The sequence below is a fragment of the Marmota marmota genome, unplaced genomic scaffold (genome assembly GCF_001458135.2).
Source record: "Marmota marmota marmota unplaced genomic scaffold, marMar, whole genome shotgun sequence".
NCBI classification, from domain to species: Eukaryota; Metazoa; Chordata; class Mammalia; order Rodentia; family Sciuridae; genus Marmota; species Marmota marmota.
Window position 1 is genome coordinate 1,876,370 of NW_026000294.1, and position 26,736 is coordinate 1,903,105.

General features: G+C 33.5%; 1 protein-coding gene across 1 annotated transcript in view; it reads left to right on the forward strand.

The window, feature by feature from the left end:
- Tex11 (testis expressed 11) overlaps nt 1–26,736 on the forward strand; it is a 252,258-nt gene that overhangs the window by 70,070 nt on the left and 155,452 nt on the right. Inside the window, exons 8-9 of the mRNA XM_048797231.1 lie at nt 19,142–19,196; nt 22,797–22,892. Coding sequence (XP_048653188.1) covers nt 19,142–19,196; nt 22,797–22,892 — 151 coding nt within the window. The remainder of the gene's footprint in view (nt 1–19,141; nt 19,197–22,796; nt 22,893–26,736) is intronic.

Sequence of the window (26,736 nt, forward strand, 5' to 3'; positions counted from 1 at the left end):
TGCCTGGTGCTTTGGTACTTACTGATTTCTGACCACTCCTAAGTAGAAGGTGGGGAAAGGGGTGGGCAAGAGTAGAATCAGCTAAAATTACAAGTCTTGTGAATTTTGGTATTTTGATATTTGTCAAATAAATATATATTTAGTGCTTATTGTATCCTGAATACTATACTAAGATTTGTACTGCCATGCTGCATCAAGTATCAAGAGAATAATATAACAATACAGTAATTACATCTAAGAATCCTATCTTTCACTTGAAAATGTAGGTCCAGCACAGATTCCAACATAAAATAGTTATTTGATAATTGTTAGTTAAATGAATTTATATGAAAAGTGTGTTTTTCTGGCATTATCACTTTGAATATCAGACACTTGTGGGGTAAAAAATATCCAATCAGTTTACCACTATTAACTCTTTCTGAGTAAAGGGTTAATTCTAGTTATTTGAAGATACTCCCATGATTATTTTAACTATAGTTTTAATGATTGTGAAAATTACATTTGTCATCTAAGGAGATAAATACATGTTTCATCATTGAGATTATAGTACTTACAGCCTATATATCTCTATCAAAGTATTTGTGCAAATAACTTGTTTATGTAAAAAACTTTTTAAAGTTCAAAGATGGCTCAAACTTCGTATAAAGAACATTGCCTGACAGAGTGATCTTATGCAATTATAAAATGTACACTTGTCTCAATTTAGACTGTTTTAAATAATTGGAACATTCCTGGAATTTTAGTTCTAAATCACATTTTTAAAATAAATTTGATTCTTTGAAATATACAGAAGAAGTTACCTAGTTCACCATAGGTTTTACCACAGATTTCATGTAAATGATCACCCTTATATAAAATGCATAATAACTAAGCTCTATTCCAGGATTTAACAGCATTGGGGAATAGGACACTCACAAAGTAGCATCAACTTATGAAAACAGTGGGATGCTAAGGAGGTAACAGTGGAAAGGTTAAAAAAAAATGCTGGTGATATGATGGCTTCTGGAGATTTAAGACTGGAGTTAAAAATAAAGTTTATGCCCAGAATGAGGTTGCATTAGGAATCATAATAAATGTTCTCTAAGAATTGATCATAAGAATAGGGAGAGACTTGGGGCTGGGGTTGTGGCTCAGTTGTAGAGTGCTTGCCTAGCATGCATGAGGTACCGGGTTCGATTCTCAGCACCATATACAAATAAATAAAGTCCCATCAACAACTAAAAAAAAAAAAACAATTAAAAAATTAAAATAGGGAGAGACTTGAGTGGCATTACATGTAGGTTATTTTCATATATGACATAGGTATACTTTTTTGGGGTTCTTTTTAGTTATACATTACAGTAGAATCCATTTTGACATAATTATAAAAGCATGAAATATATATTATTCTAATCTAGTTCCCAGTGCCTCTCCTTTCCCATCCTTCCACCAAACCCCTGTTCCCTTCTCTCTACTGATCTTCCTGGCATTTATTCATAGTTTTTAAAAATTATTACATGATGGTGAGATTCACTTTGGTATATTCACATATGTACATAGGAAAGTTATATCAGATTCATTCAACTGTCTTTTCTTTTCCCATCCTTTCCCCCTTCCCTTCATTCCCCTTCATCTACTCCACTAAACTTCTATTCTTTTTTTAATCCCTCCCTCTTATTGTAGGTTAGCTTCCACATCTGTTTTTTTTTTTAAACTTTATGGAAGAAAAATGTGATGATGGTCATGACTGACATCATATTATAAGCTTTTTATAGACATAATTTGATCAACAGTCATATTCTCATAAAATGTATATAAAAAACAATTTTGTAAACTACCACTTAGTATGATGCTTTTGTGTTTTCACTAGACTGATATTGGAGGAAACAGGAAGAACATGAAGTCTAGCCCTAGTTATTTTGTATACTTTAAATCTCTCCGAGTATTTTTCCCACATCTTTTGATGATATAAAAGTGACTGGGGGGCTGGGGTTGTAGCTTAGTGGTAGAGTGCTTGCCCAGCATGTGTAAGGCACTGGGTTCGATCCTCAGCACCACATATAAATAAAATAAAGGTATTGTGTCCATCTATAACTAAAAAAATTAAAATGATAATAGTAAAGAAATGGCTGGGTTTGGTGGTACATGCCTGTAATCCCAGCAACTCTGGAGGCTGAGGCAGGAGGATTGTGAGTTCAAAGGCAGCCTAAGCAAAAGTGAGGTGCTAAGCAGCTCCGTGAGACTCTGTCTCTAAACAAAATACAAAATAGGGCTGGGGATGTGGCTCTGTGGTCAAATACCCTTGAGTTCAATCCCTGTTACCCCCCAAAAAATTACATTGATGGGATGCCATATATTTTAATTCATGTATACACTGTATAATGTTTATATCAGATTAACATATCTCTTCAAACATTTATCATTTCCTTATGGTGAAAATATTCAAAATCCTTCTAATTTTATTTATTATTGTAATATTGTGCTCAGAGTAGTTTTATTTACATCTATCTATCTATTATCTATGTATGCAGTTCTGGGGATCAAACCAAGGGCTTTGTGCATGTCAGGCAAGTGCTCTACCAGTAAGCTACAACTGTAGCCCTCCTAGCCTTTTAAGATATACAGTACATAATTGTTAATCTATAGTTACTCTACTGTGCACTAGTACACCTGAACTTTCTTAGTCTTTAATGGTAACTTTTGTTCCCATTGATCAATCTTTCCTCATCCTTCTCTCCACCTTCTCCCTAGCTTCTGGTAACTACCATTTCACTCTGAACTTTTATGAGATCAACTTTTTTAGACTGCACATGAGTGAGATCATGCAGCATTTGACTTTCTGTGCACTATTATGTTGAATAAAAGTAGTGAGAGGGGGCATCCTTGTCTTGTTCTAATGAGAAAGTCTTCAGCTTTTCCTCATTGGCTTATTTCCGCTTGACTTATTTCACTTAACATAATGGCCTAGGTATCTGTCCATGTTGTCACAAATGATGGGGTTTCTTTCTTTTTTATGGCTGAATATTATTCCATTGTGCATATATATCACATTTTCTTTATCCTTTCATCCACTAATGGAAACTTAGCCCATTTCTGTCTTTTTTGCTATTGTGAATAGTATTGCGATAAACACAGTTGTCTCTTTGACATAACCAAATTCATTTCCTTTGGATATATACCTAGTAGTGGAATTGCTGGGTCATATGGTAGTTCTATTTTTAATTTTTTAAGAACCTTCATACTGCTTTCTATAACAGATGTACTAATTTACATTCACAACAACAGTGTGAGAGGATTGCCTTTTTTCCACATCTTTGCCAATCCTTGTTAATTTTTTACTTTGTGATAATAGCCGTTCTTACTGGAGTGAGGTATATCTCATCTGTATTTCAGTGATGATTAGTGATGTTGAGCATCATTTCATCTACCTGTTGGCGATTTGTATGCCTTCTTTTGAGAATATATATTTAGGGTCCTGTTGTGGTTCCATACAAGTTTTAGGGTGGTTTTGTCCTGTTCTGTGAAGTTCTGTGAAGAATGTTATTGGTATTTTGAATGGGATTAAATCAAATGTGTATATTACTTTAGTAGTGTGGATATTTTAACAATATTGATTCTTCCATTCCTTAAGCAAGGAATGTCTTTCTATGTTTTTTTGCCCTCTTTAATTTCTTTCTTTATGTTTTTCATTTTAGACCTCTTTTAAAACCTCTTTGATAAAATTTGCTCCTAGATTTTGTATCTATTATAAATGGGACTGGCTGTCCTGATTTCTATTTCAGATAATTCAATATTGGCATATAGCAATGCTGCTTATTTTGTATGTGAATTTAGTATCCTGCAACTTTACTAAATTAATTTATTACTTCTAATAATCTTTTGGTGGTGTCTTTAAGGTTTTCTATATATAAGAATCATATCACCTGTGAATGATGACAATTTGACTTCCCCTTTTCCAGTTTGGGTACTCTTTCTTCCTCTTGCTTGATTGCTCTGATTAGGACTTCCAGTATTATGTTGAATAAAAGTAGTGAGAGGGGGCATCCTTCTCTTGTTCTAATGAGAAAGTTTTCATCTTTTCTTCATTCAGTAGTATTAGCTATTGGCTAATTATAAAGTCCGTTTATTATTTTAAGGTACATTCCTGATATACCTAATTTATTCAGCATTTTATCAGGAAGGGATGTGGAATTTTATCAATGCCTTTCTACATCTATTGAGAAGATAAATGTCTCTCATTTTGTTGATGTGGTGTATCATATTTATTGTGTATGTTGGACCATCCTTACATCAGTGGGATGAATCTAACTTAATCATGGTGACTAATCTTTTTTAATGTGCTGTTGGGTTTAGCTTGCTAGTATTTTCTTTTCTTTTTATTTTTTTATTATATAACAGGGCCTCGCTAAGTTGCTGAGGATGTCCTCAAACTTTCCATCATCCTGTCTCTGCCTCCCAAGTCACTGAGATTATAGGCATGTGCCACCATGCCTGGCCCTTGCTAGTATTTTCTTGAGAATTTCTGCATCTATATTCATTAATAATATTGGTCTGTAGTTTTTTGTTGCTGTTGTTTCCTTGTCTGTTTTATTTTTTTAATTAGGGTAATGCTGGTCTCAGAGAATGTGTTTAGATAAATTCCCTCATTCAATTTTTTGGAATAATTTAAGAAGATCTAGTGTTAGTTCTCCTTTAAATGTTTGGTAGAATTCAACAGTGAAGCTTTCTGGTTCTGAGATTTTAATTGATGGGATTTTTTTAGTACTGATTTAATTTTATTACTTCTTATTGTTCTGTTCAAGTTTTCCGTTTCTTCATTATTCAATCTTGGTGAGATGTATTTATCCATTTATTTTTTTTTTTTCAGTATTGAGGATTGAACCCTCAGCCCTTTTTTATATTTTATTTAGAGACAGGGTCTTTCTGAGTTGCTTAGGGCCTCGCTAAGTTGCTGAGGCTGGCTTTGAACTCATGATTCTCCAGCCTACTGAGCCTCTGGAATTACAGGTGTGTACCATTGCACCTGGCTTTATCCATTATAGGTTCTCAAATTTGTTGGCATATAGTTGTTCATAATACTTTCTGATTTTTTGTATTTCTTTGGTATCAGTTGTATTGTCTTCCTTTTCATTTGTTTTTTTTTTTTTAAATATTTATTTATTTATTTATTTTAGTTATCGGCAGACACAACAACTTTGTTGGTATGTGGTGCTGAGGATCGAACCCGGGCCGCACGCATGCCAGGCGAGCACGCTACCGCTTGAGCCACATCCCCAACCCCTCATTTGGTTTTTATTTGAGTCTCCTTTTTCTTATTCTAGATCAAGGTTTGTCTATTTTATCTTTTTGAAGAACCAGCTCTTCATTTCATTGATGTTTTATATAGTTGTTTTAGATTCTATTTCACTTATGTCTGCTTTGATATTTATTATTGTTTTTTCTTTCTACTACTTTGAGGGGAGGTTCCTTGAGATGCAGGAATCAGTTGTTTATCTGAGATCTTTCTTCTTTTTTGATGGAGGTGTTGATTGCTACAAATTTTCTTCTTAGTACTGATTTTGTTATACCCCATAGGTTTTGGTCTATTCTATCTCCATTTTCATTTTAATCAAGAAATTTTTGCATTTTATACTTGATTTCTTCCTTGATCTGTTAGTAATTTCCATGTATTTATGTATTTTCTAACATTTTCTTGTTATGGTTTCTAGTTTTATTACATTATGGTCAGAAGAGATGCCTGATATTATTTCAATACTTTAAAGTTTGCCAAGACTTGTTTTGTGGCCTATCATATGATGAATCTTGGAGAATATTCCATGTGCTGAAGAGAAAAATGTGTACTCTGTAGCTGTTGGGTAGAGTGTTCTGTGGATGTCCATTAAGTTCATTTGATCTAGGGAGCCATTTAATTCTGCTGTTTCCTTGTTGATATTCTGTTTGCCTGATCTATCTGTTGCTAAAAGTGAGGTGTTTATGTCCCTTACTATTACTGTGTTGGAGTCTTTCTTTCTCTTTAGGTCTATTTATATTTACTTTACATATTTGAATATGCCAATGTTAGGCATATCCAATATATGTTGTAGGGAACAATCGAGGCAGGACACTGGATAGGAAACAGGAAGCAGGCTTATTTGGCTGCAGTCAGGTTCAGAGGGCACAGCTTTCGCTGTAATCAATCAATCCCCCTGAACCCCTAGTTCAGGCAGTTTCAGAAGTTTATACCCAGTGTGTAAGGGGAGGGACTCAGAAGTTCACAGCCTGCAGAAGTTCACATAAAAGTAGCTTTCTCTTTCACTGTTCTGGGCATGTTAACTCTTCAAGGACAACACCTGAGAAGGGGAGAGCTCTTCCCTGCTTTCTTCGCTCCCCACTGCCATCTGTTACCATGGAGCCCAATTAGTAATATCTTTTCTTATCTTTGAAATGTAAACATCTCTGTGAAGCTCCAGCTGAAGGCCAGAGGCCTTGTTAAAGGATCTTTCTTATCATACTATGCATTTGCTGACACACTTCCCTTAAAAACCTTTATAAATTGTATATATATATATTTGTATATATAATTGTATATATATATATATATTTATTCATTCTCCTAGATAGTCCATAAATGTTTGTGGAAAAACTAGTAAAGAGGTGTTCAGCACCTGGAGTGCCAATCTCTTTTAGGCCCATTTCCAAATTTAATTATTGTAAGATAGAGCAACAGGAAATAGGAAGCTTAACTACATTGGACTCTTGTTGAGATTCTTTTGCTGATAGTCCTAAAATCAATTATGGTGGAGATTTCTGGAGAAGCTTAATTAAGATTTTCTGTGGAGGAGGAGTGCCACTACATATATATGTTGTTTTTGTTTCTGTTTGCATGGAATATCTTTTTTTTTTTTTTTTAAGATAGGGTCTCACTATGTTGCCCAGGTTGGCCTTAAACTCATGACCCCTTTGCCTGACAGTCTCTTAAGTAGCTGGGATTAGAGGTCTGTACCACAGTTCCCAGCCCTGCATGGAATATTTTATTCCATCTTTTCATTTTCAGTCTAAGTGTGTCCTTAGAGACAAAGTGAGTTTTGTGTAAGCAACGTGTAGTTGGGTCTTGCTGTTGTTTTTTCTTTTTAATCCATCCACTTACTCTGTATCTCTTAATTGGAAAAATCTAGCCCATTTACATCCAAGGTAATTATTGATAGGTAAAGTTTTACTATAGCCATTTTGTACTTTCTTTTCTTATTTTATTGTAGTTCTTTTTTCTTATTCTCTACAGTCTTCCTTGTGGCTCAGTGATTTGCTCTAGTAGTGTTTTGATTCCTTGCTTATTTTTTGTTTTTCTGTTATAGATTTTTGCTTTGTAGTTACCATGAGGCATACAAAAAACATAATTTGATTATAACAAGCTATTTTGAAATAATAGCAACTTAACATGACTTTAAAGATAAAGGAAACAAAGAAACAAAATGTACTAATTAAAACTCTATACTTACACTCCATTCCTCCCCTCCTTAAGAATTTTTGGTGTCTCATATCTTTCTACATTGTGTATCTTAGTATAGTTATTACTTTTTTGAATTTTTAATCTTCATAAAATATGAATGGTTATGTACTATGCTTATAAGAACATTCTGAAATCGTCTACATAGTTACTTTTACTAATGAGTTTTGTACCTTTAAGTATCTTTTTTCTTACTTATTAAGGGCTCTTTTAGGGCTGAGGAAATCCTTTTAGCATTTCATGTAGCACAGGTCAGCACAGGCCTGTTAGAGATATGTTCTCTTAGTTTTTGTTTGTCTGGGAAGATCTTTATCCCTCCTTCATTGCTAGAAGACAGCATTGGTGGGTGCAGTATTCTTGTTTGGCAGGTTTTTGCCTTCAATACTGTGAAAATCTCATGCTACTCTTTCCTGTATCATAAACATTCTTCTGAGAAGTCTGCTGTCAGGTGAATTGGGACACCCTTCTGTGTTACTTATTTCTTTTCTCTTAGTGCCTTAAGGATATTCTCTTTATATTTAACCTTTGCAAATTGATTGTAATATGTTTTGAGGTTGGTGTGGTAGGGTTAAGTCTGACAGGTGACCTTTGATCTTTCTGGACCTGGATATTTGTAACTTTCTCTAGGTTCGGAATGTTTTATGTTATTATATCTTTCAATAAACTTTCCATATTTTTGGCATTCTCAAGTCCTCCTTGAACCCCCCAAACCTGAATATTTGCTTTTTAAATACTGTTCCAAAGTTCCTGTAGGCTTTCTTAACTCCCATTTATTCTTTTTTTTTTCTCCTGTGCATTTTCAAATAGCCTGTCTTTGAGCTTATTACTTATTTATTCTGTTTGATGTGTTCTGCTATTGATACCTTCTATGGCATTTAATTTTTTTTTCTATTCTGGACAATTTAGTGAGACCCTGTCTCAAAAAAAAAAAAAAAAAAGAAAAAGAAAAAAGAAAGGAGGGCTGGGAAAGTAATTCAGTGGTAAATTGCCCCTGGNTATATGTGTATATATATATATATATATATATATATATATATATATATACATACGAATATATATACGTATGTATATGCGTACATATATACAGTGTTTTCTTATTAATTTTGAATCTCGATGATCTGTCTGTTGATGAAAGTAGGGTATTAAAGTTTGCTAATATTTGTTTTATATGTTTAGATGCTAAAATATTGGGTGCATATACATTTACAATTGTTATATCCTCTTGGTGAATTGATCCCTTAGGCATTATATAATGGATTTTTGTGACTCCTATGATAATTTTTTATTTAAAATCCACTTTTTTTCTGATATAGACACCCCTGTTCTCCTTTGGTAACCATTTTACATTGAATATTTTACTATCCCTTCACTTTCAGCCAACATATATCCTTAAGACTGTAGTTTCTTATAGGAAGAAAATAGATCTTTCTTTCTTCATTACCCATTCAGCGCTCTTTTTTTTTCTTTTTTTTTTCTTTTTTTGAGAGAAGATCATCTTATGTAGCCTAGGCTAGCCTTGAAGTCTTCCTGCCTCCGTCTTCCAAGTAGCTGTGATCCTAGGTATGCAATACTGTATATCTTTTGATTGGAGAGTTTAAGCCATTTACATTTAAATAGATTATTGGCAGATAACTTTCTGTTTGCCATTTTGTTAATAATTTTCAGTTCTTGTTCCTTTCTTCCTTTGTTCTCTTCCTTTATGATTTGAGATTTTTTTATAGTAGTATGTTTTGATTCCTTTCAATTTATCTTGTGTATCAATACATGTTTTTTGTCTGTGGTTACCATGAGACTTATATAAGATATTTTTTGTTCTAAAATTCTTTTTAAAACCGATAATAATTTAACTTTGATCACATTCAAAACCTTTGTATTCTACACTGCCTGACCAACATTTTAATTTTTTGAGACAGGGTCTCCCTAATTAGCCCATCCTGGCCTCAAACTTGCAAACTTCCTTCCTTAGCCTCCCAGGTAGTTGGGATTATTGGTGTGCACCACCATACCTGACCATTTTATATATTTTTAAAAATATTTATATTTTAGTTGTCATTGGACACATATCTTTATTTTATTTATTTATTTTTATGTGGTGCTGAGGATGGAACCCAGGGCCTCGCACATACTAGGCAAGTACTCTACCGCTGAGCCACAATCCCAGCCCCCCCATTTTATATTTTAATGTCAAATTTTACATCTTTTCATATTGTATATCCATTAACAAGTTAATGTAGCTATTATTGTTTTAATACTTTTATCTCTTAACTTTTACATTGCATTTAAAAGTGATTCACATATTACCATTACAGTATTATAATATTGTGAATTTGACTGTATTCTTATGTTTCTCATGAGTTTTTACACTTTTTTGGCGGGGGCGGGGATTGAACTCATTTGAGCACTGAGTCACATCCCCAGCCCTTTTTTTGTATTTTATTTAGAGACAGGGTCTCACTGAGTTGTTTAGGGTCTCACTAAGTTGCTGAGGCTGGCTTTGATCTTGCGATCCTCCTGCCTCAGCTTCTCAGCTGCAGGCATGTGCCACCACTCCCTGGCCACGTTTTACACTTTTATATGTTTCCATATTGTTAGCATCTTTTTGTTTCAACTTGAAGAACTTTGTCATTTCGTGTGATGCAGGTCTAGTGGTGATGAATTCCCATAACTTACTTTTTGGGAATGTGTTTTGCCTTGCAATAATTTCTAAAAGACAGTTTTGCTGAGTGTAGTATTGTTTGGGGAAGTTTTTTTTTTCTCTCAGCACTTTTGAATATATCATCTCCCTTCCCTATTTGACCTGTAAGCTATCTACTAGAAACCTCAAGATTGTCTTATAAAAATTCCCTTTTATGTTCTAAATTACTCTTCTTTTGTTGCTTTCAAGTATCTCTCCTTTTATATTACTTTTAAGAAATTGACTGTAATCTGTCATGGTGAGGATCCTTTTTATGTTTAGTCTATGTGATATTCTTTGGCTTTCATGAATCTGAAAATTCTCTTCCAGCCATAGGTTTAAGAGATTTTTCTCTCATTATTACCTTAAATAATCTTTCTGAACCTTTCTGTTACCATGCTCCTTTGTATGAATGAGTGCTTTTGGGATTCACATTATATATATTTATTTTTGCTTTATGCTATCTCTCATAGGTCTCATAGGCTTTCCTCAATTTTTCATTCTTTCTTCTTTTTGTCCCTTTGACCAAATGATTTTAAATGACCTATCTTCAAACTTGCTGGTTCTTTTTTTCAGCTTGAACAATTCTGCTGTTGAAGCACTCTATGAAATCTTTTAGTTTCATTGTTGTGTTCCTCAGCTCCAGAATTTTTTTTTTTTTTAAATAGTTTCTTCTTTTCACTTTGTTTATGTATTGTGTTCTCTTTTAACTTACTGAACTTTAAAAAGGTAATTATTTTGAAATTTTTGTCAGGCAACTTGTAGATCTTTGTTTCTTTAGGATGGGTAACTTGTGCTTTAATTTGTTCCTTTGTTGGTGTCATGTTTCCCTGATTATCCTTGATTTCTTGTGGCCTTGCATTGGTGTCAGAACGTGTGAAAAAATAGGCAGCTCTTCCATTCTTTACAGTCTGGCTTCAGTATGGAAAGCCTTTTACCAGTTAGCCTGTGCAGTGGTACTTGGTAGACCATTTGGTAGTGTTCATGGGTGATTTTGCTGCTGGAGTCCTCCGTTATGCTGGCCTCTAGCCTATGTGTTTTTCTGCATGGACTAGTCTGTTGTTTGAGTCTTTGAAGGTTAATCTGGAGCTAGGTTCCACTGGAGTGTTACTATACCCTGGGTTCACTGGAGCCTTGGGTCATTTGGGCAAGCTTGGAGTTGGGGAAAGCCTAAAATCTGAGTTTGGTGTGACAGCCTTGCCCTGAGATATACCTAGAGCTTGGTTCAATGGTTTCCAGTTTAGAACCTGGTGACATGAGTGCTGACCTGGCACTTGGACAGGCCTGGAATCTAAAGCTGCAGGGGCCAGCCTCATAGAGTATGCCTGGTGCCTGGGACCATAGGGGCAGGACTCAAGTCTTTACCTAGGGAGTGGCACTGGAACATTTGGCATTGGGATGTTCCTTGAGTCTGGAAGTGCAGACATCCTCATACTGAGGTGGGCTTCAAGTCTCAGTTCACAGTGATGGGGCTAAGATCTCTGATTTTTTTGTAAATTAATTTTGGGGGTAAATAGTCAAAATGAAAGGTAATAGCCATTGATATAATAAAAATAAAGTTTATAACTTCTTTGTTTTATTAAAGAAATTATTTGTGCTAAATATAATAATCATAAACCTGGGCTGGGGTTGTGACTCAGTGGCAGAGTGCTTGCCTTACACATGTGAGGCACTGGGTTTGATCCCCAGCACTACATAAAAATAAATAAATGAAATAAAGATATTGTGTCCATATAAAACTAAAAAACATTTAAAAAAATAATAATAAACCTACATAATATGGAAAATTAAAGTTCCTATAATTATGCTCCCATTGTGCATAACATTACTATTAACATTCACTTTGCATTCTTTTGATATTTTTCTAAAAATTGTTTATAAAAGCTCTTTTAACATATTAAATGATGTAGAAAACATCAAAATCATTGATATGTTTGTGAGATTGCAGAAGTTTTTGAGTTTTTTTTTCCCAAAATGAACTGTGAACAAAAAAAATTAATAGAATTAAATAAAGCCAAAGACTATACACAGGAAATTTCCTAATTGGTGATCTCTTGTTATATTAGAGTCTGCGAGATAAATAGATAAATGGAGAAAACAACATTCTGGAGAATTGGATAAAATCATGAAGATGTTCTATAAAAATAATCTAACATTGACCTTAATTAATAAAATTTAATGACCTTACTTCTTCAACCTTCGGGTTAGGAAGTAGGTGTTTATACATTCCCAAAGAGGAGAATCCCTTGTAGATTACAAAGAGTATTTCTCAACCCCTTGTGTGTTGTGTTGCCTTTTTCCCAATAAGATTGAAATAGAGCATGGTTTCAACAACCTCCTCCTTTCATGGTTGCAAGTTTACATTATTTTTTAAAGCTAAACTTATTTTTGATAGTTTTTTTTTGAGAATGTAGGTAAATGTTTGGATGGGCAGTATGTTGGAGGATCTCAAAAATCCTTTTCCAACACTATTTAATGTTTTCTAAATATTAATCTGAAATCTATCTCACTTGGTGGGTAATATGAGTTGGTTCCCATTGATTAGAAGTAGTTGTTATCCTCTATGTAGTATCCTCAAGTGGAGAGAGAAGTATGTTTCTTTATTGCATATGTAAAAATTTTTATATACATCATAAATTCAAAAGAATAAAATTTATGCTATAGCTTTCTAAATTCGTAGTACTTAGCTTTCTAAATTCATAGTGTTTAGGTTTAGTGAACCTGGATTATGTAATTTCCATTCTGAGTTTAAAAATAGCTATCATATTTCCTAAATGTGTGATATCTTTACTACTTTTACTTTACTACTGTTACACATGAATATATCACCAGAAGACTTATAATGAGAAATAAAGGAAATAATAAAATTAAATGTACAAATATTAATGGGACATTATATTAGCCCAAACAAAATTTGAACCAGTTTCAATGCTATTTGATATTCTTTTGTTTTCCATTCTTAACCTGAGATCTTGAGAATTATATATAGCCATGGAACACAATCTAGGAGACTATCTCAGAGGTGTTGGAAAATCTGTTATTGATCAACTGTGACCGTGAGTCACTCAACTAACAACTACTATGTGCTACAATGTCTTCAACTGAAAATTAAACACAATTATTATCTGTGTCACAGGCTTGTCGTGAGAATAGCATAAGTAACATAATAGTGCTTTGAAAAGTTAAGGGTATTATATAATCATGAATGATGTTAAATTATTAATTTAAAAAAGGGTCCTATACAAAGCCAATTTTTAATGGAAAATGGGATATGTTAGTGCCATCTGGTGGAAATACAATGAATTGTATATAGCAATTTTAATATAGAATATAATTTAATATAGATAAGAATTTGCAGCTGCAAGAAATCTTACAGACCATTTTCGTTCGTGAATATAGAAAACATTTTCTATGGTGCTCTTGGGTTCTGTAAGAATATTAAGATTTCATTTAGGAGGAAAAGGAGTCTTACACAATTCTTGAAGATCCCCATGTTACTTTAAATAGAGAATTTAGGCTTTAAATAAGTTTCTTAATTAATATGTCTGTAAGATTTTGTTTGAAAAAATTATTTACCTGTTTTAAAAAGTTTGAAAATGACTGCTGTAGATCAACTTCAAATTTGTAAAGATAAGGAAATAGAAATTAAGTGAGAGTAAGAGATTCATTCAAAGTCACATAGTTGGGGCATTAGATCTTTTAGGAATAGTCTTTCTTCAAAGATCAATATTGATGTTCTTTTTCATTCCTAATTTTAATAATTTGTATCTTCTCCCTAATTTTATTAGTCACTGTAGCTAAAAGTTTGTCTTTTTTTTTTTAATCTTTGGAAACCATGAACTTTTTTTCCATTGCTTTTCAGTTATTTAATTCCCACTCTAATCTTTGTGATTTCCTCTATGCTTGCTTTAGATTTAGCTTGCTTCTCCTTTTCTACTTAACTAAGGTAGGAGGTTAGGATATTAATTTGAGATCTTTCTTCTTTCTTAATGTTGAAGTTTATAGCTGTGAGTTTTCCTCTTAGCATTGCTTTAGCTATATCCCATAAGTTTTGGTGTTTTGTGTTTTCCTTCTCATTCATCTCAAGGTATTTTCCAATTCCCCTTATTAGTTTTTTACTTTGACTCATTAGTTATTTAGGTATGCATTGTTTATTTTCCATATTTACTAATTTCCCAAATTTCTTTTTGCTGTTGACTTTTAACTTAATTCCATGTGAACAGAGAATATACTTTGCATGATTTCAATTGTGTTCAATCTAATGTAGCTTTGTGTGGTCAGTGTATGTTCTATTCTGAACTATGTTCTATGTGCAGTCTGCTATAGCTGTCTGTTATGGTCTAGTAGGTTTAAAGCATTGTTCAACTTCTCTATATTCTTTTTGGGATTCTACTTACTTGCTGTATCCATTATTGAAAAAAAGGGTATTGAAGAACCCAAACTACTATTGTTGGATTATGTATCTCACTTCAATTTTGTCAGTTTTTTGCTTCATGTATCTTGGGACAGACACAAATGTTACAGTTTACTAATGAATTGTCCATTTATCATTATAAACATTCCTCTTTGCTGGGAGCCATTAGCCAAGTAGGTATGACAATTTCCTTGCCAGCGTACCCCATGTTGCAGTGACATTGAATGTAGGTGACCTTGCTCAAGGACCAAGGCGGATTAGGGTGTTCCCGGTTTAAGATAATCGGGTTTAGGGCGTTCCCGGTTTAGGTTCCAGGTTTAAGGTTTAAGATTATTCCTGCTGGGAATAGGGCGTATCCTGCTGCCTGAGTTCCCCTTGAGTTCTCAGGGGATTTAGACAGTATTTTTTGGGAGATAGAAGCCCAGTGGAGGTGGATTTGGGCAGAGAACGTGGATTTCCCCAGAACGTGATTGTAGACGGCTGGTGTGAGTTCGGGAATAAAGAGTTGCTGTTTGAATCTACAAGCTATGTGGTGGCTCGTGATTGTGTGCCCAGCCAGACTGCGGCATTTGTGCCCAGCCAGACTGCGGCACCTCTTTATCTCTATTGACATTTTTGTTGTGAAGTTTATTTTGTCTGATATTAGCATACCCACTCTAGCTGTCTTATACTCTAGCTCTCTTATTATTGTTGTTTACATGGTATGTTTTGTTCATACTATGTAAACAACATTTATCTCTAACCTCTTTGTATCTTTGAATCTAAAGTGTGTCTTTTATAGGCAGCATATAGTTGGATTTTGTTTTTTCAATTTAGTCTTACATCTGTCATTTGATCGTATTGTTTAATCCATTTATAGTAAATGTTAATATTAATATTATTGTATTTATGTTTGATATTTTTCCTTTTGTTTCTTGTATGTCTCATGACTAATTTCCCCCCCTTTACTATCTCTTTTGACTTAGATTTTTTTAAAAAAAATTAATCAATTTTTTTATTTTGGTAAAATACATATAACAAAACTTGCCCCTTTAACCATTTTAAGTGTTTGATGCAATGGTATTAATTATATTCACAATATTGTGGAGCCATACTTCACCACTATCTATTTAAAAAACTTTTCATCACCTGAAACAGAAACTCTGTAACCTTTGAGCATTAACTCTCCTTCCTTTACTTCCCCCATCCACTGGTAATCTGTAATCTATTTTCTGTCATGAATTTTCCTATTCTAGATATTTCATGTAAGTGGAATCATTTAGTATTTGTTTTTAGTATGTCTGGCTTATTTCACTTTGCATAATATTCATCCGTGTTGTAGCATGTGTAAGAACTTAATTCCCTTTTTTAACCATTGATTTTTTTTTATTGTGGTAAAATACACATATAAAGTTTACCATTTCAAACATGTTTAAGTGTATAATTAGGTGACGTTAAGTATATTCACAGTGTGGTGTAACAATTTTTAGAACTGTTTCATTATCCCAAACAGAAATAATCTACCCATTAATCAATAACTCCCCATTTTTCTTCTCTCAGCCACCAAATAACCTCTATTCTGCTTTCTCTCCTTATGGCTAGGTACTTCATGTAAGTGGAATCATATAATAATTGGTTTTCTGTATCTGTTCTGTTTTTTGGTACTGGGGATTGAACATAGGGGTGTCTAACCATTGAGCAACATCCCCAGCCCTTTTTTATATTTTATTTAGAGTTAGGGTCTTGCTGAGTTGCTTAGTGCCTCAATTTTGAGCTTATTTTTATTTTCTTGTTTGGTCATTTGACTGATGCCCCAGTTCAGATTCCTCCTTTTTTTTTTTTTTTTTTAATCTTTTCATGGCCTCCTAGATGTCACTCCTGCATCCTTGTAATCCAGTTATTGGTCAAAGGTTGTGCACTTAGCCAGTTTAGGCTTTCCCCTTTCCTCTAGAATGTGTGTTTGTTTAGAGGTTGTTTTCACATTTCAGGAAGTTTACTGTTTTACCCTGCTTTCAGGCAGGGACTAGTAATGAAACCAGAGTTTTTGAGATGAGACTGGATTCCCCGCTATGCCAATTTCCTTCTGGGTTCTTGTCTCATAAGTTTGAAGAGTAAAATCCAGGAACAATCACGGAAGGAAAACGTAAGCACAGTAGGATTTATTTAAGTGAGAAAAGAGAACTCCCGCCATGCAGAAAACCCATTTTGCTGTGCTAAATTAGTACCTTGCATATGGCTCTGGGTAGAGCATGGAACAAAAGCTGTTAAACAGGGCATGGAAAATAGCACCAAGCCTATCCCCTTCCTATAATTTCCATCTGGGTTCACCCCCACCTTCCGGTTTTCCCAACTCTGGGACAAAGGAGTTGGCTGAAGGGGTTCCCACAGGTGACCCTCTAGGCCTTTTACATTTGAAATAGGCCTGGTGTTGCTCATTAGTATTTCCACTGGTTAGCCTGCAGGTGTTGTTCTGCATTTGAACAAGACCTCAATTAGGGCCCATCACTTTTGATTGGGGATCATTCACTATTCTTATTCAGTAAGATTCTTTCCCTGTTTGACTGAGAAAGCACTGTCTTGGGCATATAGTCTCAGAACTCTAGGTATGAGATGATTTTATTTTTAAACTTAGCTTTCTTACAGTAACCCTTCATCTTAGCATAATTTTCAGTTGGTGTTTGGTCAGAGGTTCTGCTTAAGCCCCTTGATCCACTCAGGCTCAAGCTGTTTGCTGATGGATCTGTTTATGCTTTCAGTAACACTTTCTAGTCGCCTCACTACAACCTCTGATTGTGCCTGAGTGGGTGCAACCTAGCACAGATACACAGCCTTTTGGGCCCTCAGGGATAAGTGTGACCCAAGAGATGTTCTTGTTTTTTTCTTTCCTTGGTCTCCGTGCTAACCTTCTGGCTTGTCTGCTGCTTTAACTTGTTGCAAGATTACCGAGGAGCTACCAGCCAGTCTCCTCATAATTGCTCACCACCCAGATCTCCATTGTTTTCAACAAGGTGCACTCAGTGTTCTCTTAACTGCCTGTTTCCCCTCACTCCCCAGGCAGAACTTCTCTGCCACACGACTAGAGCTGGGAATGTGACTTGCTTCTCTGAGAATTATACCCATGCTTTATGAGTGTATACTGGCTGTATGTTACTTCTAGTCTTCTTAGTTTTGACATGGAAGCTCTGCCTGATGAATCAACTGGGGTAAAGGTGATCAGGGTATCAGTATTCTTCACCTGAAATTCCCATGGTAGAGTCCTTAGCCTAAGAGTGAAAGCTGAGTGGACCGAAGAAGCCAAGGCTTCATAATTGTGCCTGCCCTGAATAGTAATTCCATAACACAGGCCTGAGAATGGTAAGAAGGGCTGGTAGCCAGCCCCTCCTAAGGTGAAACCAGAGCCTAGCATTTCAGGAGAAGGAGGGGGAGAGAATTTCCATCTTCTTGACCGCACCCACCACATAGAGCCAAAATGGATAGAAGTAGTTTAAATGACACAGATTCTCACTGTTTTTAATGAGATTTCGTTTATATTCATAACAAATGTTTCCCCATATTTCTATATGCCCTTATGACACACTACCAATTTTATGTGGTTGTTTGTCTTAATTTCCAAGTGAATGGTCACTTCACAGAGGTGGAGAAGGGTCAAAAGAGCTCCTTAAATCACTATTGCCAAAGTTTCCTTTGTTATTGGTTGTTTTAAAGACTTGTAGTAGAAAGTTTAATGTTACATAACCCCCATTAAATAGGCTTACAGTGACTAGGCTAACATTATATCGTTGTTAACAAGCTAAAACTTTGTTTTCTCAATTCTGGGTCTTTTTTTTTTTTAAGAACATTTTGTATTTCAAAATACTGTCTTTAACTTAGTTTAATTTACCAAGATTTATTGAAATACTCCCCTGGAATACCAATGGTGAATGATCTTTATTTCACTTTTTCAGTTTTCAATTTTGAAATCTTGAGAGTCATAGTAATATATTGTGTGTGGTTATCAGAATGTCCAATAGAGAATATGTCTTGGTAATTAAAGCAGAGAACTGAAAGTCAAATTTCTCTACTCCCTATCTTTTCAGCTCTCATTCTACCTACGAATCTAGAATATATTAGAAATCACTCTTGCTTTGTTGGTTCATTCAGCTGCAAAATAGAACCAATAGTGCTTCACAAGGGTATCATAAGGTTTAATGAATATTGCTAACACATTTGTTTCTGTGATAACAGCTGTATTTATTTTATTTTAAAATGCATTTATATTTCTTAGACTTCAAAATGTGCCCACTAACTAAAAGCTTAAATACATGTGTAAATTAATTTAATGCAGTATATATATTTATAGCCAAATTAAAAAGAGCATTAATATAATCACAGTGTTGATATGTTGGCTATCTCTTGAGGAAATTGTGTTTTTTCTAGAGTTAGGAAGTATTGCTGTATAAAATTGACTTTTATGTTAGTTAGCTAACCATCTCTTGTAGTACAAAATAGAAAAATTTGAATAAAGTATGATTGTGTCTTCTTAATAATATGTAATCTTTAAAATGATATATATTGAAATATAAATATGTACATACACAGATGTATATATATATTTTTCCCTTTTTAATGATAGCCAAAGCTATGATATTGGGAAGATGGATATGAATTCTGTTGGGCCAGAAATGCTGGTAAGGATCATATTAAATATTGGAGAAGTTGGGTGGGGGGTGGGGATTGTGACTCAGTGGTGGAACACTCACCTAGCATATATGAGGCACTGGATTCGATCCGTGGCACCAAATAAAAATAAATATTGGAAAAGTCAATTGAAGAAATAGTTTATGGAATTGATACAAAGTTATAATACTCTACCCCCCATTTGTGAATAGATTATCTGTGGGACACATCATTTAACATCTTAGTGCATTAGTTTCCATAAAATGTAAATGGTAATATAATATAACCCAGAGCTTCACAATCAACCCATGAGTTAATATATATAAGGCATTTTAAACAGCGTTTGGCTATTTAATACAACAAAATATTATTCATTCTTAAATAAGAAATAAATTCTTAAAATGTGGATGAATCATGAGGGCATTATATTTTTTAAAAAATATTTATTTTTTTATAGTTGTAGTTGGACACAATACCTTTATTCCATTCATTTATTTTTATGTGGTGCTGAGGATTGAACCCAGGGCTCCGTGCATGCTAGGTGAGTGTTCTATTGCTGAGCCACAATCCCAGCCCCATGAGGGCATTATATTATGTGAAATAAGCCATTTGCAAAATGATAAACATTGTTCTATTTATATGGGGTACCTACAGTAGTCATACAATTCAGAGACAGATAGTAAAATGATAGTGGCAGGGACTGGGAGGAGGGGGAAATAGGGAATTATTGTTTAATGGATACAGAGTTTTAATTTTGCAAGATTAAAAGGTATTGGAGATGGATGGTGGATAGTGGTTGTATAACAGGGTGAATATTTGTAGTACTACTAAACTGTACACATAAAAATGGATAAAATTGGTAGGAAAGATGGAATGAGACAGACATCATTATCCTAGGTACATGTATGATTGTACAAATGGTGTAACTTTACTTCATGTACAACCAAAGAAGTGAAAAATTATGCTCCATTTGTATACAATGAATTGAAGAGCTTTCTACTGTCATGTATAACTGATTAGAACTAATAAATTAAAAAAAACACTTAAAAATAGCTAAGATGTAGTTTACCACAATTAAAAATTATATACTAATATAATTATGCATTTTTATGTGGTGATATATAGTGATATTGTCACTTAATGGAATATTATATAGCAATGATAATCAATGTACTATAGTAATTGCAGCAATATGCATGTTTTCACATGTAATGCTGAATAAAGAGAGCAAGATAAAAGTTTGTCATGATGGGCTGGTGTTATAGTTCAGTGGTCGAGCGCTTGCCTCCCATATGTGAGGCACTGGGTTCCATCCTCAGCACCACATAAAAATAAATAAAATAAATAAAGATATTGTGTCCATCTTAAAAAAATCTTAAAAAAAAAAACTAGTCATGGCATATGTTGTGGCATATGCTTATAGTTAGTTTCTTGAGAGGCTGAGACAGGAAGATCAGTTGAGCCTTGATTTCCTTGGAGTTTGATACCAGCCTGGTCAAGAGCAAGACCCTGTCTCAAAAAAAAATGCAAGATACAATTTAACATATACTATATGATTCCAGAAGTATAAATGCCAAAATCAGGCAAAACTAATATATGATATTGAAAGTCAAGGGATCAAGTTATCCTTATTTGGAGTAGTATCTCAAAAGAAGTATGAGGTGCACTTGTTGCTTTCAATGCTCTGCTTCTTTTCTTTCTTTCCTTCTTTTTTGTTTTTGGTGCTGGAAATTGAACCCAGCTAAGTAGGCAGCTCCACTGCCCCCTAACCAATGCTGTTTCTTGATTTCTTTGTTGTTAAACGTGTTCATTTTGTGAACATTCAAGAGATGTACTCTTAAGATTTTTAAATTTTTTATGTGTATATACTTCAAATAAAATTACAAACATAGATTTAAAAAGCACTAGTACAAGTGAAACAATTTGGGTAAATAAGTGATAAAACTTTGTGACACTGACCTGAAGTATGTAGAAGTTGTCCATCAAAGTTAACTAGTGTAGTTGAAGAAGCCTTTTGGTAATAGGCTTTGTACTTGGGGATCATACAGTTAGAAAAGAGGAAGAAGAGGATTCCAGGAGGCAAGGGATTTAGATGAGAGAATATCTGAGGAGGAAATGAAGATGGAAAATAGCATAGAAACCTGATTGAAATGGAATATTCATATTGTGAAGTTTGGTGAGGTAACATTATGAAGTAGTTTTTCTTTTATCCCAACAGTACTTTATTGAGGTCTAATTTATGTAAACTGCATAAATCTTAAATGTACAGCTTAATGAATTTTAATATATAATCTTGTGACCATCATAGAGATAAAGATACAGAAACTTCTGTCAATCCCTAAAGTTTCCTTGGACCTGTTCTAGTCAATATTTATTTCTTTCAAGGGAAAAATTAACACTATTCTTTTATTATAAATTATTTTGGGCTGTTCTTGAGCTTTGTGTAAATGGAATCACTCAGTATGTGCTGTTTTGCATATGATTTCATTTGCTTTACATAAATTTTGAGAATCATCCATTTTCGTCTTTCTGATGATTTGACCCTTTTATTATTATAAAATAGTTGTAGCTACAGTAGTTCTCAGAAATGCCATATTTATTCCATAAAAGTTCTCTAGGGGGCTGGGGATGTGGCTCAAGTGGTAGCGCGCTTGCCTGGCATGCGTGCGGCCCGGGTTCGATTCTCAGCACCACATACAAAGAAGTTGTGTCTGCCGAAAACTAAAAAAAAAAAAAATAATAAATATTAAAAAAATTTCTTTAAAAAAAAAAAAAAGTTCTCTAGGGAGCTTATAACTTCTTAGAGAGTTATTTCATAATAATAATGACATTGAGTACTTTATATATATCTTATTAGATCCATTATAGTTTTTGAATTAAAAAATGAGAGATACGATATCCTAAATGTTATTTCTCTATATTTACATAACACTAATGAATTTAATTTTTTAAAAAATCAATAAATCACCTTTCTATGGTCCTGCTATCCTCATTTTACTTAGAGGAATTTCACTGAAGTAGGGCTGGTTCTTTCAAATTGTGAATCTATAGATGCACATGTCCACACTGACTAGAATTATATGTTTTATCAACACTGACCTGGCTGGAGAAACTGACTTGATTAGGAGATGCTTTATTTATTTTAAAATGTAGCTGAATTGGGAGAAATTCTCTCCATAGGAAGTTTTATCTGTTCATACCAAAATGGTGTTGGGGATGCCCTGATCCAATAAATTGATTTTAACTACGCTATAAAGCATTTGAGGGACATATTATATCTTTCTCTTTTGATGTAGGCCTAATAACAATGCTACCTAGATGGTAGGTTTTAAGTTGATTAAATTAAAAATCGTCATGCCTTATTTGCCTTTTAAAAAAATATTTTATTTAAGTTGTAGTTGGACACAATACCTTTACAAGATTCATAGACAATATTTGGTATCTGGTACCATAATGACAAGATGTATCTCAAGACTATGAAGTTGCTTAAGGAATGATATTTCATACAGGAGACACATTTGAGTAGATGCCTGTCACTATGTAAGTGCTTGTGAGCTGCTGTGTTGCAGTTTAACCTTCAGCTAAATGTTTTATTTCATTTTTAATTGCAGGCTAAAGTTCTACGGTTACTAGCTACTGCCTATTTGGATTGGGATGACAGAGAATATTATGAAAAGGCCCTCAGCGCTATAATCCTAGCAAACAAGGTCTGAGAGGTTTTACTTTTGAATATTAATACAATATATTCAAAATTTAAAGCTTTAATTCACATTTTTAAATCCAGTTTAGACATTTGTTTCAGTATTCTTTTTTAATAATAAATTATTCAAATCTCTTCTATAGAACAGAAAGGTAAAAAAAATATATATTGTTATGATCTGAATGTTTGTGTTCTCCCCAAACTCAAACATTGAAATCCTAACCATTAAGGTGATGGTACTAGTTTAGGACTTTGGGAAATGAATCTCTCTTGAAAAATGGAATTAGCACCTTTATAAAAGAAGCCCAAGGGTGCTTGGTTGCATGTTCTACCATATGGGGATACACTGTGTGAGAATGAACAGTCTCTGAGAAAGCAGACCCTTATCAAAAGCTGAATCAGCTAGTACCTTAAATTTGGAGTTTCCAGCCCCCAGAACTGTGAGAAATAAACGTATGTTTTTATATGTTACACAATTTATGGTATCTTGTTATGGCAGCCCACAAAAGAATAAAACAGACATGCCTGTCTGTCTGTCTCTGGCTCTATTTAATGCTGAAAAGCCTTTATTAATATTAAAATATTTTTTTAAATTTAAAAGTATAAACATTAAGGAACATTTTCAAGAGTTGTATCCTTTTACTCATTTATTTAATTTACTAAGATGCAAGTCCTAATAAAAAATAGGGACCAAGATGACTCAAGAAGTTGCATACTAACTATATGTTTTTCTGCCAGCATCTTTGTTTTTGTTCATTGGATGCAGAAGTTGCAGTTTTATAGTAATGATTATTCACTTGCATTGCTCATGACACATCACGTGACATAATAGCCTAGTTATTGAACCTGACATAGCTAAAATAGGTACATTAGGATTTCAGTTGCAATATACATCTTTAAACAGGTTTATTTGGAAATAATTTCAAATTTACAGAAAAGTTGAAAGAACAAAAATAGTTCAAATAACATCTCTGTATATTTTACCCAGGTTCACCTGTTATAAATATTTTGCAAGCTTATGAGGTACTCGCCTTCCCTTTCCTTCTTCCTTCCCTCTCCTCTCCCCAACTTCTTTCTCTCTATATCTCCTCAATAATGAATTTTCATTTTTCCTCTGATGAAATATTTAGTCTAGCTGGGTATTGTGGTACATGCCTGTAATCTCAGTGACCCAGAAGGCTAAGGTGGGAGGATCAAGAGTTCAAGGCCAGCCTCAGCAATTTACTGAAACCTATCTCAAAATTTTAAAAAAAATTAAAATAAAAGGAACAAGGATGTATCTCAGTAGTAAAGCACCCCTGGATTCAATCCCTAGTACCAAAAAAAAATAAATAAAAATAAAAAACCCAAAAAGATCAGGATCAGGTATTGCATTTATCTGTCATGTCTCTTTAGTCTCCTGTAATCAAAACTGGAACTTTTCACAGCTTTTCTTTGAGTGTTGTGTCATTGACCATTTGGAAAAATACAGTAGATTCCATCTTGTTTTAACTGAAAGTTCTTCATTTAGAGTTTATCTGATGTTTCCTCATGATTAAATTCAAATCATGCATTCCTAGCTATATTGCTACATAAGTGGTGCTATGTCCCTTCTCAGAGCTTCACATCTCGAGGCATATGATGCTCATCTGCTCCTCATTGTGATGATAATATTGATCAGCTAGTCAAAGGTGTTGTCCAGTTTCCTCACTACATACTTACTATTTTTCCCTTGCAAGTAAAGAACAGTTAATTAGGGAAATCAATGTATCATACATGTTTTGCTTTTTATTAAAATTTTTGTTTAGAGTTAGCATTCTTGTTTGAACCAGTCTTTAGTATGATTGTTGCCAAATGATTATTTCCTAACTTCAGTACTTCCTCCACTTTGCACTCAGAAATCTATAAGCATAACCTCTCCCTTCTATTCCATTCCTATTTACTTAATATTATTTACTTATTTGTATATTATCAGTTTGGATTTTTGTCTTTCTACTTTTTCATTGATCTATAATTCAATGATGATATCCTTAATCATCTTTTAATGGTTTTGTTAAGGTATAATTGACATACAATAAACTATGTATTTATTGTATAAAATTTGATGACTTTTGGCATTCATACATACTTGTGAAACAATCATCACAATCAAGAAGGTAGTCATCCTTCAGTATCCCTGGGGGATTGATCCTAGACTTTCATAAAAATACCAAAATCTGTGGATGCTCAAATCCATTATATAAAATAGCATAGTATTTTCATGGAACCTATGTACATCCTCCATATACTTTAAATCATCTCTAAATTACTTAAAATACTGAATAAAATGTAAATGCTATATAAATAGGTTATACTATACTGTTTAGGGAATAATGATAAGAAAAATGTCTGTACCTATTCAGGACAGATGTAAATTTTTCAAATTTTTTATCCATGGTTGGTTGAATCTGCGGATTTCATACCTCTAGATATGGAGAGATGGCTGTATATATAACATTCCCCAAATTTCCTCATGTCTTTTTATTACCTTTCCCTCACATCCTTCCCCAGGCAACCACTGATATGCTTTCATTTTGTAGAGTCATATATAAATAGAATCACAGAGAATATACTCTTTTTTATGGCTTCTTTTTAAATGTTTATTTATTTTTTTTTTTTAGTTATAGTTAGATACAATATCTTTATTTATTTATATGTGGTGCTGAGGATGGAACCCAGGGCCTCGCACATGCTAGGCGAGTGCTTTACCACTGAGCTACAGCCCCAGCCCCTTATGGCTTCTTTACTGAGCAAAATTATTCTGAGATTCATTCAAAGTTTTTTTTTCCTTGTTGATGAATAGAATACAAATTTATGTCTCTAGATTGACTTTATCTTATATTAATATAACTATTTCAGCTTTCTTATGATATCATGGTGTATCTTGTTTCGTCATTTTACCTGTTTATGACTTTTCATTTATTTAATTTTTTTTTGTTTACTATGCTCAAGATGAGCACAGGGCCTAGAGCATGTTAGGAAAAATCTCTTTTTTGTGTGTGTGGCACTGGGGATTGAAACCAGGATCTTGTGTATGGGAAACAAGCACTCTACCAACTGAGGTGTATCCCCAGATCTTTGTATTTTCATTTAAATTGCATTTCTTTGGAGCTGCAAATAGTTGTAATCTACTCCTTTACCCAATCTGACAATCTCTAGTTTTTAACTGTGATGTTCAGAATATACAGATTCAATGTGATTACTGATATTTTTAAGTTTCTGTCTATGATCTCATCTTATTATTTATTTTCTTCTTGTCTTATCATTCTTTATTCTTCCTCCCCCTCTTTTTTTTCCTTTTTGGAATTATTTGAGTATCTATTGTATTTATTTTATTGATTTTTTTTGTATGATAGACTTCTTGAACTTATATGATAGACCTCTTATTTGTCTTATCTAAGGTACACTTACAGTTTTTCTAGCATAATCTTTATGGTTTTATTGTCATGTATTTTACATTTCATTTTATAAAACTACAATACTATCTTATTATTTTGTTTAAATACTAATTTTCTTTTTAAAGACATATAAATAATAAGGAAAAAAATCTTATTTATTTCCACCAGTAGTTACCATTTCAAGTGATTTTTATTTCTTTTTCTACATTCAAATTCTATCTTGCGTTATGCTTATTTTTATGTTATTTTTGTTTGAGGCAGGATATTGCATCCACCTATAACAAAAAATATTTAAAAAATAAATAAAAATAAAATATTTTTAAATTTTAAAAGTGTTATTTTTCTTATGTTACTTTTCTCCTTGAACAACATTGTATTATTCAGGGTTCTTCAGAGAATCAGAAGCAATGATTTTTTTTTTTTTTTTTTTTTTTT